We start from the raw sequence: 15,489 nt of genomic DNA, 5'->3' as shown, positions 1-15,489 counted from the left end.
AGGTTCTAGTCGTCCTGGTAGCAAAGATGGGGAGGGAAGGTGTGGAAGTCTACCACTATTTAGACGACCTTCTCATTGTGGCGAGAGAAAGATCTACCCTCCTGCATCATGTAGCCTTGGTCAGGAATACACTGACCCGCTTCGGGTGGTTAGTGAACGAAGCCAAGAGTCAACCGGAGCCCTCTCAGACAATTATTTATCTGGGGCACTTTTCAACACCAGGATAGGTATGGTGTCCTTGCCTCAACAGAAGATCCTGATGCTATCGAGGAGAGCAGAGCAGTTGATGTTTACTTCAGTCCTGTCGGCCAGAGAATACATGGCTTTTTTGGGTCTCCTAACATCCACCTTGGGTCTTGTGAAATGGGCAAGGTGGAGAATGAGACCGTTTCAAAGTTTTTTCCTCTCTCACTGGAATCGTTATCTTCAGGATTGGTCTCAGATGATTCCCCTGTCTTGGAAGGTGAAGAGACATCTCTTATGGTGGCAGAGTCCCAGCAACCTTCGCAGAGGGTATCCCCTGGCCGAGCCCGAATGGGTGGAAGTCTTCACAGATGCCTCGGGTCAGGGTTGGGGAGCGCATGTAGAAGAGATGGCGATTCAGGGTCAGTGGAGGTCGGACTTGTCTCATCTCCCATCCAACGTCTTGGAGTTGAGAGTGATTCGGGAAGCCTTGGAAGTCCTCAGACCAGTCCTATCAGGGACTTCGGTGAAAATAAGATCGGACAATATGTCAGCAGTGTCCTACATAAGAAAGCAAGGGGGAACAGGCAGCAGCAGCAGATTGATGAGGGAAGTCAGTCCTATCATGAATTGGGCTCAGAGCAATTTGTTGGAGATAACAGCAGTTCATATTCCGGGGGACAAGAATTATCAGGCGGATGCCTTAAGCAGAACCTTGTTCCAGAGAGGAGAATGGGAGCTCAAAACAAGCATCTTCCAATGGATAACCTCTCTGTGGGGCCTTCCCCATATAGACCTCATGGCTTCGGAGAAGAACTACAAGATCAAACATTTTTTCTCCAGAGTCCCATCAGCTCGAGCAGTGGGAATCGATGCCTTTTCCCAGAACTGGCGGAACCTCTGGGCTTACATCTTCCCTCCATTCCCGATCATCTTCAAAGTTCTGAGGAAGATTCTTGTCTCTCACATGGACGTGATAGCCATAATTCCAGATTGGCCACGCAGGCCATGGTATCCCCTCCTCAGACGATTATGCATTTGTCAACCCCTGAGATTGCCTTTGATGGAGGATCTCTTAATGCAGGGCCCGTTTCTTCATCCGAATCTCAGCAGTCTCAATCTTGCGGCATGGAGGTTGAGAAGTCCAGACTTAGGCGACGGGGATGCTCTGACCAAGTGATTAATACTCTGTTGAAGGCCAGGAGGCCTGGAACGTCTAATACTTACCATAGAATATGGCAGCGGTTCATTTCCTGGGCCAGAGAGAAGAATCTTGATCCTTTGCAACCTTCTACACCCATGATTCTGGAGTTTCTGCAAGCAGGCTTAGATTACGGGCTAAGTTTAAGTTCCTTAAAAGTACAGATCTCTGCCTTGTCTGCAGTGTTAGGAGAAAGGTGGGCTGAAGACCCCTTGATAGAGCAATTTTTCAAAGCCGTTTTGAGAGTGAAACCTCCTGTAAAGAAATCCTCTCCACCTTGGGATTTGCCGTTGGTCCTTCAGGCTCTTTCAGCTGCTCCTTTTGAACCCATTGATCAGATTCCTCTCTGGTGGTTATCCCTCAAGACGGTGTTCTTGGTGGCCGTGACTTCAGCAAGAAGAGTTGGGGAGCTGCAAGCTCTGTCTGTAGATCAACCCTATACCATTTTTCATGAAGAAAAAGTTGTGTTAAGAACTGTTCCGTCCTTCTTGCCTAAAGTCCTCTCAAGATTCCATGTTAATGAACCTATTATTTTACCAACCTTACCTGTTGAGAATGGGCAGAGTTCCTTGGATGTTAGGAGATGTCTTCAGGTCTACATCGACAGGACAAAGTCCTTAAGAAAGTCTCAGAGACTCTTCGTGGTACCGGCAGGGTCAAGAAAAGGAGAAGCGGCAGCAAAGTCTACTTTGAGCAGTTGGATTGTTAAAACCATCCTTCAAGCCTACAAGGAACAGGGCAGGTCATCTCCTAGAGCGGTGCGAGCTCACTCAACCAGAAGTATTGCAGCCTTTTGGGCAGTGGAGGCAGGAGTTTCGGTAGAATCCATTTGCAGAGCAGCTACTTGGGCTTCCACTAATACCTTTATTAAGCACTATAAGCTAGATGTATTGTCTGCAGCAGATGCTCAGTTTGGGCAGTCTGTTTTGTCTGTGTCTCAAAAATAAATGTCTTGCAATCATCCCTCCCTGTTTATTGCTCTGGTATTTACCCGTGTGTTTTGACATGCTGCCTGGGGATGACCAGGAAAGGGGAAAATTGTTTCATACTTACCGTAATTTTCCTTTCCTGGTCATCCCCACGGCAGCATGCCCGCCCTCTTAATTTTTCTGTTCATATTTTTCAGCTTTAAACTAAGACGAAGGAGACCGGTGTTGGGGAGGTACTTATGCTGATTGGGGGCGTGGTTGTTTTCTTCTGCTGTAGCTGACAGAGGAGTGCATACCCGTGTGTTTTGACATGCTGCCGTGGGGATGACCAGGAAAGGAAAATTACGGTAAGTATGAAACAATTTTCCCCTATATGGATGGTGTTGTTGAACTACACCTCCCCACTGCCAAATGTAAAATAGTGATAAACTAAGAGAAAAGATGCCACAAGCTTTTTGCAACAAAGTTTAACACCTATTTAATTTGTGTAAGAAAAATGATCCAAAGGGGTATGTTCTCACAGTGCAGATGTAGAGCTATACATTTACGGATTGAAATGGAATCAAAGGCAGAGCACTGATGCACCACGATGGAGAGTAGCATGGGCAGTAATAGAATGTCCTTAGAGTTTCCTCTTCAAGTGACCCAGATCCCAAACAGCAGACCTTGAACATGGTGAATAAAATCTAAGCCTGATACTTTTTTCTCTTCACTAAGGCAGTAGAGGCTTTTAGGAGACTACTCCCTGCTATCTCTCCTGGTTAGAGAACAAAAGAACTGCTCTTGCTAGTTATTACTAATCTGACTCATGTTCCTAGAACATGCTATTACAAGACCTGACCTGCTTTAAATACTTATCCTCAGTCACGGGGTCCCTGCTCCTTGAGTTCGCTAAAGATGGTGACTTTCTCTAGGGCAGAATACTTCTGGGCTGTGTGTATCACAGGCTTCCTGAGGAACAGCGCCGAATTTGTGTTCCGGGCACCCTGAGGCCGCCCCCGTTGGTCGCCCCCCTTCCTTCCCGAGTGCGCGCATACCATACATTTGAACTCCCATGCGGAGCAGTGGGGAGAGGTCCCCATTGCTCCGTATGGGAGCAAAATTCAAAACTTTAGTTGTGGCAGGGTGGCATGCCACCCTAGGCCTGGGCCTTTGTGGCCTCTCCACAAATCCAGGCCTCCTGATGAAGATCCACTCAGATCAGTTGCAAAAGGCCAAGAAGGAAGATCCACCCCTTGCCAAACCCTACAGTATATTACAGGAGATGGTCCTAATTCTAAGGGCCAACAATATACAAATATTTAAATATAGAAATTGCAACATAAATGTCCGCCTGGTAACAGTAGAACTAGGAAGTGTAGTGATTAAAGCCATAAGGGCTGTTAAACCTATAGGTCCCTACACACTATTAAGTATTAATAAAAGTCATCATGAAAAAACAAATAAATAGAAGCAGATAGTTGTTTAGCTACCATACAGCTGACCCAGTAATGGCTGTCACCTACAGCAAAAGGGTGAGTGCATGGGCTAAGTCCAAGCTTCAGGGGATGGGGAAGGACTGTGCATGTCAGGCACTCTCTACAGATTTATTTTTGTTAGGACCCAGACTTTCTCCATCACATTATTGGAAACATACAAGTAGAGAAAGAATCAAAACTAAAGTAAACGGAAACAAATGTTTGTAGCACTCAAGTAATTGTAGCTTTCAATGAAAGGAAAATATAATGAAGGTCCCATATACGAGTTAAACACATGTAAGGGCTCATTTACTAAAGCAAGTGCAGTTTGCAATGTACCATTTTGGATGCAATTCATGTGTTTCTTTTACCCAGAATGCAAAATCTAGAATTGAGGCCATGAGAGAATTGCATCTGATTCAAATGTGACTCGTGTCTGTTTTAAAGTATCAGACGCGATTGTTTGTTCTGGTATAATTCAAGTTAGGTTACCTGACTGTATGGGTAACTGAGGGAGTAGAGTCCTTTTCGCTCTCTCAAAATAAAACCCAAAACTCTCCATGTGGTTCTTTTTATGCCTGCTTTGAGCCCAGCCTCCCAGCAAGTTCTCACTGTTACTATGCAAGCAATCGATGACTTCTTCTGTGTCAAATAAAAGGTAGGTTTCATTTAGACAAATGATGGATTTTTGTATTTTCTAAACATGTGAAAGGTGTTAAAACAGGTTGAGCACATACTGTAAATGAAAGAAATGGGTAGAAAAAGCAAGAATAGTTATAAGAAAGCAATGAGTACTAGGTTTTAAGAGCTTTTATTTGTTTATTGCACTTTCAAATAACAGAACCGGCACCGATGAGCCAACAAGATTAATCTTCAACAACAATTTCACCATGGATCACATAAAAAGGGAACATCTCATATCATCTAATGTTGTAGGCTAAAGTGGTAAAGATTAACTTGTAAAACCATTTTTTTTATAGAGGCAATTATGAAAAGGAAGTAAAAATTGCTTAAGCAACTGGTATAATTCATAATTTGTGCTGGAGCAGTAACCCATAGTAACTAATGTGTGTTCACATAAGCAGGAGGCATCCTAAGATTCTCATTAAAACTATTAGTGGATGCTTTTTATAGACTCTGCTTAAAGAGTAAACTCTAAGGGCCATATTGTCACAACATGACTGTAGCAGTGTTTTTTAACTTTCCCAAAGGGGTTACTAGTGAATGTGACTATTAAACCCAGAAGTAAACTTATAACATGGATGATGTTAGTTTTAAAGGTAGTCATTAGTCTAGGAATGCTTTATAGGATATATCAATATGTCTAATGGACAAAAGTATTCAGACTTAACTTGCTGCTGGAGGCAATGTTGGTATTGAAAAAATACATTTACTTGAAAGTTAATCAAAACACATTAAATAAAAAACATTTTACAATCCTAATACAAATATTAAATCCAAATGGACACATCATGGCACAGTGAAAATTCAGTCAAGTTTCTCTTCCACTTAATGTGTTTGGAGCAGGAAAGAGTTGCCACCTTGGGTGCTGAGTTGGTAGGGCATCAAAGAAGAAAATGGCTGTACGGCTTAGACTTTTCCCAAACCAGGTCCCAACTGGAAAACATACAGACCAAATTTCACAAAGCTGAAGTGTCCTTTATGGATAGACTTTTCCCAAACTAGGGCCAATCCTGTAAAACAAAAGGAATGTCCAGGCTCAAGCAGCACATCTGCATTCAAAAACAAAAAAATCAATCTTGCAACCTGTGCCTGAACTACAAAAACCAAGCATTAGGGGTGCTGCTGCAATGAGGCAATTAGGGGCTGTTGTGGCCTGAGACAAGTTTCTCAAAGTTACCAGGGGCATCAAAAAGATACTACTGGTAATTTTAAAGGACATGTCAACCCCCAAAATGAACTTTTTGCCCAATTAAAGAAAACATAAGCAACTTTTCAATATAAATTTATTAAAAATGTTTAGTGCTTTTAAAGCTATTTGTAAATGTCATTGCTATCGAAAGCAGCATTTGCTAAACTCCTGGTTGTCAATTTTTAAACAATATTGCAAAGGTCAGTCTCCTCCAGCAAGTCAGGTCTGTCAGTCTGCTGGCTTGTGTTACACTGTTTCAACAGTCTGAGCCACCAGGGCAGAGGATAGAAAAGGACAGGAAAACACTGCTTTTTAATAGCGATTATATATGCAAATAACTCAAACCATTACACATTAGAGCAGTGCTGTCCAACTTCTACGATGCCGAGGGCCGGAATTTCTCTAGCATACATGGTGGAGGGCCGCAAATGGAAGCCAGTTTTGACCACTCCCCTTTTTGAAACCACACCCACTTCAAACCACATCTATTTTATCACAATGGTGGTAGCACAGCAAAATCCCAAATGATTGGTCCTTACTGTGGGGATATCAACCATCATTCATATGTGAAAGAATTATGTCATATTAAGATATACCCTTAAATTCCATATGCCGCCTCCTCCTCCCCTGTGGATAGCAGAGCAACCCCCAGTACATAATTACACACCTTAGGGACCATTTAATGGCTATTTCCAACTGCTAACAAACTCCCACAACAAATCCCTGCCAGGTTCACCTCCCACAAGCAGCATAGGGCAAGCAGAGTATGGCACACACAGGCAGCACTCTGCCTGTCCTATGCTGTCTGTGTGTGCCATACTCTGCCTTCCCTACCCTGACTGTTTGTGCCATACTTTGCCTGCCCTACCATGCTTGTGTGTGCCATACTCTGCCTGCCCTACCCTGCCTGTGTGTGCCATACTCTGCCTGCCCTACCCTGCCTGTGCGTGCCATACTCTGCCTGCCCTACCCTGCCTGTGCGTGCCATACTCTGCCTGCCCTACCCTGCCTGTGCGTGCCATACTCTGCCTGCCCTACCCTGCCTGTGTGTGCCATACTCTGCCTTCCCTACCCTGACTGTGTGTGCCATACTCTGCCTTCCCTACCCTGACTGTGTGTGCCATACTCTATCTGCCATATGCTGGCTGTGTGTGCCATACTCTGCCTACAGTACCTATGAACTCTGTGAACACTGCAGGGGGTGAACAATGCAGGTATTAAAAGGTGTGAAAAACACAGGGGATTACAGCCTGAATCTGAGGTAAGAACCATGCAGGGGGCCAGTTAATCTCAGTACTGATACCATTTAATGCTAACTCAAAGCAGCCAGACAGGTGGGGGGGCCACGGGCCGCCAGTTGGACATCACTGCATTAGAGAATGTATATTAAGAACTTGCTTCGAATTGATGTATTTTTTATTTGGCAAAAATTGTATTTTGGGTTGACTTGTCCTTTAAGAGATATTTAATACAGATATTTGGCTCTGCTAGGGCAACAAGTGTAATTGCACTCTCTGCACTAGCAATGTACCCCCCCGAACTCCTTGAAATGCAGGAAAAGGTAAATGCAGGAGGATGAGGGGGGGACAACATAACATACCTGCTCAGGGCTCCGGGGCCAGTAACGCTCCTGCATAGCATTTACCAACAGGGAAAAGTTTCTTTTCAGAATGATTCCAAAAGCCAGGGTCCATCCACTATACTTGCACATTAAAAAAACCTATCCCTTTACTTAAAACCACTATGCCAAACACTGGCATCGTCATTCACTCATTAAAGTATGTGTCAACTGAAAAAATATTTTGCCTAATAAAAAAACATAATTCTAAGCCTCTTTACAATATAAATTTACTAAAAATATTTAGAGATTTAAAAATGATTTGTAAATGTTATTGCTATTGAAAGCATTATTAGCTTAACTCCTGGTAATGACTTTTTCAACAATAGGTAAGGAAGGTCTGCCAATCTGCTGACTTTGTTACATGGTCTAAAAAGTCAGGGAATAGAAAAGGACAGATAAGCACCGCTTTTCATAGCAATTATATATATATAGAGAAATTACAAATTTATAATAAATGTATACATGTATAATTTGCTTAGAATTATGTATATTTAGTAGGTGAAAATTTTAGGTTGACATGTCCTTTAAGGATCAAGCTCCTCCTCTGATAAACTAATCCACATGTTTTTAATGCTGAAACTCACCTGTAACTTAGCCCTACCACAAACATAAAACCCCTATTAACAATGGCTGAAGTTTCTATACAGAATTTGGCAAAACAAAGGCAAACTTGAGCACATTCTTACTAACAAACCAACACCATTCATACCTCTGCCAAAAGCATTTACAACCACACTCACCTGCCAAGGTTGAAGCAAAACCACTTCTTGGCATTTCCCAAACAAAGTCCCAACCTATAGAACAAAGATGCCCAGGATTGAAGAATGACACCAAACACTTTGTCCATCCATACCTACCCACAAGAAATAAGATTCCAAATAAACTGCAAAGGCTTAAAATCCATGGGGGCTAGACCTTTCCTGGGCCAGGAAAACCTGTAAAACAAAGACGCACATACTGAAGAGACATTTTACTTAGCACACTTTCCAGCAGTCCCAGATCTGCCATCATCTTCAATCCTTTCTTACACCACAACCCAACCTTTAAAAACATGGATGCCAGAGCTGAATATTGAAAACAAAAACTACCCAGTAAAAGAAACAGGATATCAAGCACCCCCGCCAAGACAGAAGCACCACAGTGGCTGGATGTCTGTAAAAACAAAATGGATGGCCAGGCTAAATAATTCATATTATCCATGCACATTTATTATTCTATTTAACTAGCATATGCTTCTGCAATCCCAAGTTACCTTTCTCTACTCCTAGCCTTTTAAACACAATGTGCCAACCTGTAAAAAGAAACCCAAGGCTGACAAATCATTATAATCCATGCACATCAATTCTACTACTCACCTATTACAAGCTTCTGTAGTACTAAATTACCTGCCTCTACTACTAGCCATTTCCACACAATGTCCCAATCTGGAAAACAAAGATCTTTGCTGAATAATAATAACGCCAAACTCAGTTAGCCCATCCACTCATATACCTACCAAAAGAAGCAGGATTCCAAATAAGCCCGCCACTGCCATGGCTGAGGTACCACAGTGGCTAGACAATGCCAAAAATAGGAACACCTGTAGAAACAAATAGAGATTTTGTTTTTATTCCATTATCTTTATTCATTTACACTTTTTCCTCTGCTCACCTGTTGACCACAAGCTTCAGCAGTCCCAAGTCATCTGCCTCCTTTCGTATACCAGAAACCAACCTATAAAAGAAAGATGCCCAGACTAAAGAATGATAATGCCAAAATAGCATTTTTTTTGCATCCGCTCATATACTTACTAAAACAAAGGATTCAAAGTAACCCCTGCCAAAATTAAAGTACCATAGAGGCAAGATACTTCCCGAACTAGCTACCTGTTAAAACAAATGGTTGCCCAGGCTTAAGAATCACTATAATCCATGACCATCTTTCTTTACTTACAGATCATAAGCTGCAGTAGTCCTAAATTACCTACCTCCACTCCTAGCCTTTTATACACAAGGTTCCAACCTATAAAACAAAGACGTCCAAGGCTGAAGAATCACTATTATCTATGAACACAAAGCCATTCTTCAGCAGATAAGTAGATTGGTTATTAGAAGATTTGAAGTCTTTAAAACAAGAAAACAAAATTGACCAGGCTGAATTATCACAATTATCCATGCACACCAATTCTTCTATTCACTTATTGCAAGCTTCAGCAGTACAAAGATACCTGCCAGCATTCCTTATTTTTTTCCCCATTTAAGACAAGTGGATTAATCTAGTCACCTATTAAATCAAAGTTTACAACAATCCCAGGTCACTTGTCCCTGGCTCTTATCCTTTCCTACACAAGGACCCAACCTGTAAAAACAAAGATGCCCAGGCTAAAAAATGAATACAAAAAATGGAATTTGCCCATTATCCACTCATACTTACCAAAAGAAAAAAAAATCCCAAATTAAATTTCAAGGCCGATGTACCACAGTGGCTAGGCGTCTCCTGTAAAAACAAATCAATGCCTAGTTAAAAGAATCACTCCATTTTTCATTCACTCTTTTTCCTACTCATCTGTTTGCATGGTTCAGCAGCCCAATGTTATCAGTCTTAAGTAGTCATGGAATAGATGCAGAGTTCAAATCTGTAAAATGTCCATGCTGAAAAATACAAAAACAAACTGAGTTTGTCCATCCATACCTACCAACAAGAAATAAGATTCCAAATAAACTGCAAAAGATAAAACACCATGGTGGTTAGACATCACCCAATCCAGGAAAACCTGTAAAACAAAGATGCACATGCTGAAGAAATTTTTTTCTTAGCACACCTATTTTTTCACTTACCTGTTAAATAACAAGCTCCATCCGTCCAGCCCTAAATCTTTCTTACACCAGGACCCAACCTATGAAAACAAAGATGCCAGTGCTGAAGATTGTATACAAAACTGAATTTGCCCACTATTCCCTTACATACCAAGCAAAAGAAACAGGATATTATGTAACCCTGCCAAGACTGAAGCACTACAGTGGCCTGGTTACACAGGCTAAAAAATTTGTATTGTCACGTTGTAGCATATTAATACTACTTACCTATCATAAGCTTTAGCAGTCCCAAGTTACCCATCTCTACTTTTAGCTTTTTCCACACAATGTCCCAATCTATAAACCTATAAAGATTTCCATGCTGAAGAATGATTCCAAGTATCTGTACCATGGCTGAATAACCACAGCGGGTAGATGTTCCCCAACTTGGTAAAACCTATAAAAAAAAATACTGCTGAAGCTTGTGATAAGCAAGTATGTGATTTTTACATGTAAGAAAACTGGTCCCAACCTGTATAAAAGAAATGCCCAGGCTAATAAAACATTGTATTCCATGCACATGTATTTTTCTATTCACCAATCACTAACTTCAGCAATGCAAAGTTACCTGCCTCCACTCCAATGTGCCAACTCCATATGCTGAAAAATAATAATGTCAAACTCAGCCACTCATTCACTTACCAAAAGAAAAAGCCATTACAGTGGCATGGGTTACTTGGAATCCTGAGGTACCACAGTGCCAAAACCAAGAACACCTATAAAAAAAAAAACCTGGAAAAAAGAATCACTATTATTCATTTCTACATTTTCCTCTGCTAACTAGTGACCACAAGCATCAGCAGTCCCATGTCACCTGCCTCCTTTCCTAGACCAGGACCCAACCTATAAAAAGAAAGCGGCCCAGAATAAAGAATGACAAAATGGCTTTGTGCATTCGCTTATATACTTACCAAAACAAAGGTTTCCAAGTAACCCGTCAAAACTGAAGTACCATAGCGGCAAGATCCTTCCCAAGCCAGGTAAATCTTTAAAAACAAATGATTGCGCAGGTGAAAGAAACACTAGTATCCATGCACATCTATTTCTTTACTCACCTATAATTAGCTCCAGTAGTCCTAAGTTACTTGCCTCCACTGTAAAACAAAGATTCCCAGGCTGATAAATCATTTTTCATAATGAAAATCTATTTCTACTCACCAGTCCCAAGCTTTAGCAATCCAAAGTTACCTGCCTCTGCCTCCTTTACTACATTTGAACCCAACCTGTAAAAACAAAAATGTCCATGCTGAAGAATAGTAGTGCCAAACTGAATTAGGCCATCCTCATACCTACCAAAAGAAACAGGATTCCAAGTTACCCAGCTGAAGTACCACAGTGGCTAGATCCTTCCCCAAATTAGGTACACCTGTAAAAACAAATGGTTGCCCACGTTAAAAATTCACTATTACCTATGTACATTGATTCTTATACTTGCCTACCACAAGCTTCAGCAGTATAAGTATATACTCATAGGTATAAGTTAGCTGGCACCACAACTTGCTTTTTCCACGCAAGGAAAATGCTCCCAAACCTGTAAAACAAAGATGCCCAGGCTGAAGAAACATTATCAGTGCACATCAGTTCGTCTACTCACCTATTAAATTACAGGTTCCATGATATTGCCAAATGGCGTTTGTGCATCCACTCATACTTACCAAAATAAAAAAAAATAAAAAAAAATTGCCAAACCAGATAAACCTGTAAAAACAAATAGTTGCCCAGGCTAAAGAATCACTATTATCCATGCACATCACCACAACATTTTTTTTTTACTCACCTATCAAAAACTTCAGCAGTCCTAAGTTACCTGCCGCCACTCCTAGCCTTTTAAATACGAGGTCTCCATCTGTAAAACAAAAATATGGTTCCAGTAGTCCCAGGCTGCCTGCCTTTGGTATCTTTTGCACGTTAGGATCCAACCTGTAAAACAAGTGCCCAGGCTGAAAAATGAAAATAAACTGAATTCTCAGATAATCCACCTACCAAGAGAAATAGGATTCCAAGTTAGCCAGCCATGGCTGAAGTACCACAGCGGCTAAAGGTCTCCCAAACCGGAAAACCTGCAAAACAAAGTTGCTCAGGACAAGGAACCTGTAAAACAAAAAAGATGCCCAGGTTAAAGAATAAAAATAAAACCTACATTTCCCCATCCACGGATACCTACTAAAAAGAAACAGGATTCCAAATAACCCTGTCATGGCTGAAGTGTGACAGCATATATAAGTCTACAAGACAGGGAAACCTGTAAAAGTAAAATCGTAAAAAGTAAAGCATACATTGAAACATAAATAGGTCAAGAACTATAGGACAGTTTAATCTACCTGCTAAGAATGAAAATTCCTTAATAAGGGTCCAACCTGTAAAACAAAAAAAATTTACCCAAGCAGAAGAAGCACAAAAGTGTGCAAGCTGAGGAAGTAATTTGTTTATTGCTTAGTAAAAGTTCCAGGATCCACACATATTTAGTCATGCATTTATCATCAAAAGGTTGAACTGCCTCTGAAAAAGCAGTTTGGCCTCACAAGGATCCAGCCTGCAAAAGAAAGATAGCCAACATATAACATATTAATAAGGCTGCACCCTAACTCAAGCACCTGCATACCTACTCACCTAAGAAGAAAGAGGAGCCACTAGGACCGAGTATTTTGAGAAGCAAAGCTCATGCTACAAAACAAAGATGACCAGCATTCCCTTCTCACTAGGAATGGCTAAAACAGGAGGAACATAGGTGGTTTTCAAAACCAGGACCCAACCTGTAAAACAGATGCCTTTAATGAAGTAGTAGCACACACTGAAACTTTTCTATCCATTCACCCCACCCAACAACAACTCCTTCCCATTACATGGGCCTTGATTTTGATACATGTGTCCAACTGGTATAACCCTGAAGGAAGTCACATCAGTTAGTGCAGTAAAAGTCAGACTATTACACGTCTATATATTAAAGGTTCCTGCTGTATATTTCACTTACTTTTAAATTCACTGGCTGTAGTTCCATTTCTATACATCAAGATGCAAAGGCTCAACAAGGACACTGGATCTTTGCTCCTCTTCTCAAGTGATCTGAAAGAGTGCAAAGATAAAAATATGTCTAGTCATGGGCAGACTATGAAAATAGTTATGCATCTGTATGTTTCTATATAAAAGCATGAGTGACTTCTTGTATGCTTCTGGGGTGACTGGAACTTATTACTACATGTACTGTTGGGACAGCGGGAATGTACAAACAATTATACTTTTGGAAGACATTAATTATTGGTGGACTACTGTGCAGTGAGTGGGGCATATTACAACTTTTAACTTTGTTCAAACATATTGTTATAAGGCTGGTAGTTAATGTATGTTTATTGTATCTCCTGCTGCACATATTATAACACTACCCTATGTACTATAGTACCTTCCCATATATCCCATTAATTACAGTACCAAAGCAGCAGAGCCACAGTGTATAGTACAATCCTAACACATATTATAGTGCAAACAATTATGGTACATCAGATTTCAAACACAAGCACATATAATACAGGACAGACATACACTATACCTACATGTAGATACTTCCTAAATGAGAAACCCACAGGTGTGATTGCAGTGCTCAGGTCCATTCACTGCCATGGTCAAAATTACAAAATCAAACATTTCTCTACCTTATAAACCCAAAATGGAGGGAAAACCCACATTGATGACATGCCTTTGTCCCACACTGATGACATCATATCCTTCTAATTTACATGACACCCCTCCTATGAATGTAAATAAACACAAACTGAGTAAAAGACTGCATAGTACATTAAAATAAAACAAATTTAAAAAGGTAAAAGAAAACAGAACTTACTGAACAGAATTCAGGTTAGATTGCAGCCCTGCAAACACTTGTAGCCCCTGTGTGATTGTAAAAAGTGATGAGCAAATCTGTCCCACATTACTTCACAGAAAATCTAGTAAAAAGGGAAAAAAATTGCGAAAAGCAGCCTCTGCACAACTTTTTTTAACCGACCACGACTTATTTGATATAACCACTATATTTTTTATAAAACCATGACCTTTTCTCTGACTCTGCAAATTTTTGTCACAGCAGTTTTGCAAAAAAATCACCAATGCCGGAATGCAGAATTTCACAATGAATCCATTATGGTGAAAAATTTAGCTCATCACTAGCTCATCACAAATGCCCAGCTAGATTGATTAAGACATGGGGTACACATATTCACTATTTAGAAGAGTATATATGGATGGTGTTGATGAACTACACCTCCCTAATGCCAGATGTAAAATAGTGATAAATGGGAAAAGAAGGATGCCTCAAGCTTTTTGCAAAAAACGAACAACTATATAATTTGTCCAAGAAAAATGATTCACAGGGGTATGTTCTCACGGTGCAGATGTAGAGCAATACATTACAAGAACTGACCTGCTTTAAATACTTATCCTAATTTATGGGGGTCCCTGCTTCTCGACTTCACTAAAGATGGTGACTTTCTCTAGGGCCAAACACTTCTGGGCTGTGTGGATCGCAGGCTTCCTGAGGAACACAGAAGGGGGTTTTGGGGGCACTCCAAGGCTAAATAGAGCATACAAATACAATGGAAGTGCGACTGATCTGGCCAAATTAACTACAAGCATACAAAAAAGAGAGGGTGACTGATCAATGCACATTCCCTGGTCCCCTGTTTCATAAGTAAATTATCTATGCCAGTGCATGTATTTACAAAAAACAGGGGTTTTTAGTTACAAAATAATGATCATAAGATTGGTAAGCCACCATACCACGTCAAGGTAAACCCCGTATGGTGGTCCTATCTATTTACCTCTGATCATATTTTTCAAAGGCTTTAACTCCCGTGCACTGTTGCCATTCTTGACCTGGGGGCTGGACTCAAACCAGCATGCACTAGCATAGATAATTTACTTATGAAACAGGGGACCAGGGAATGTGCATTGATCAATCCCCCTCTCTTTTTTTGTATGCTTCCTGAGGAACATCCACTCAGATCAGTTGCAGAAAGCCAACAAGGAAGATCCACCCCTTGCCAAACCCAGTATACAGTATATTACAGGAGATGGTCATAATTCTAAGGGCCAACAATATACAAATATTTAAATATAGAAATGGCAACATAGGTGTCAGCCTGGTAACAGTAGAACTAGGAAGTGTAGTGATTAAAGCCATAGGGGCTGTTAACCCTATATGACCCTACACACTATTAATTACAAATGAATGGAAATAAATAAAAGTCATCATGGGGAAAAAAACAAATAACTAGAAACAGATAGTGGTGTAGCTACAATACAGCTGACCCAGTAATGGCTGTCACCTACAGTGAAAGGGTGAGTGCATGGGCTGAGTCCAAGCTTCTGAGGATGGGGAAGAAGTGTGTGTGTCAGGAGCTC

General features: G+C 40.9%; 1 protein-coding gene and 2 long non-coding RNA genes across 3 annotated transcripts; 1 reads left to right on the top strand and 2 right to left on the bottom strand.

The window, feature by feature from the left end:
- Window positions 1-208: 208 nt before the first annotated feature.
- On the top strand, window positions 209-2,676 carry LOC116408809. The gene is made up of 2 exons (XM_031896775.1): window positions 209-2,202; window positions 2,511-2,676. The coding sequence occupies exons 1-2, from the start codon at window positions 364-366 to the stop codon at window positions 2,514-2,516; spliced, it is 1,845 nt and encodes a 614-aa protein (XP_031752635.1). The 5' UTR covers window positions 209-363; the 3' UTR covers window positions 2,517-2,676.
- A 2,286-nt stretch (window positions 2,677-4,962) lies between these two features.
- On the bottom strand, window positions 4,963-10,487 carry LOC116408808. The gene is made up of 2 exons (XR_004221269.1): window positions 8,122-10,487; window positions 4,963-5,464 (listed from the first exon to the last, which is right to left on the bottom strand). It is a non-coding gene; the product is annotated as an uncharacterized LOC116408808 (long non-coding RNA).
- Window positions 10,488-12,248: 1,761 nt separating this feature from the next.
- Window positions 12,249-13,735, bottom strand: LOC108645766. The gene is made up of 5 exons (XR_004221145.1): window positions 13,647-13,735; window positions 13,070-13,161; window positions 12,709-12,851; window positions 12,478-12,631; window positions 12,249-12,340 (listed from the first exon to the last, which is right to left on the bottom strand). It is a non-coding gene; the product is annotated as an uncharacterized LOC108645766 (long non-coding RNA).
- Window positions 13,736-15,489: the final 1,754 nt, after the last annotated feature.

Source organism: Xenopus tropicalis, chromosome 2 (genome assembly GCF_000004195.4).
Source record: "Xenopus tropicalis strain Nigerian chromosome 2, UCB_Xtro_10.0, whole genome shotgun sequence".
Taxonomy (NCBI): domain Eukaryota; kingdom Metazoa; phylum Chordata; class Amphibia; order Anura; family Pipidae; genus Xenopus; species Xenopus tropicalis.
The sequence above is the reverse complement of the archived record's forward strand: the minus strand, read 5'-3'. Positions and strand labels throughout refer to the sequence as shown.

Bases quoted from the DNA above. Each gene is read 5' to 3' on its own strand.
- LOC116408809 (XM_031896775.1), top strand. From the start codon at position 364: ATGGGCAAGGTGGAGAATGAGACCGTTTCAAAGTTTTTTCCTCTCTCA.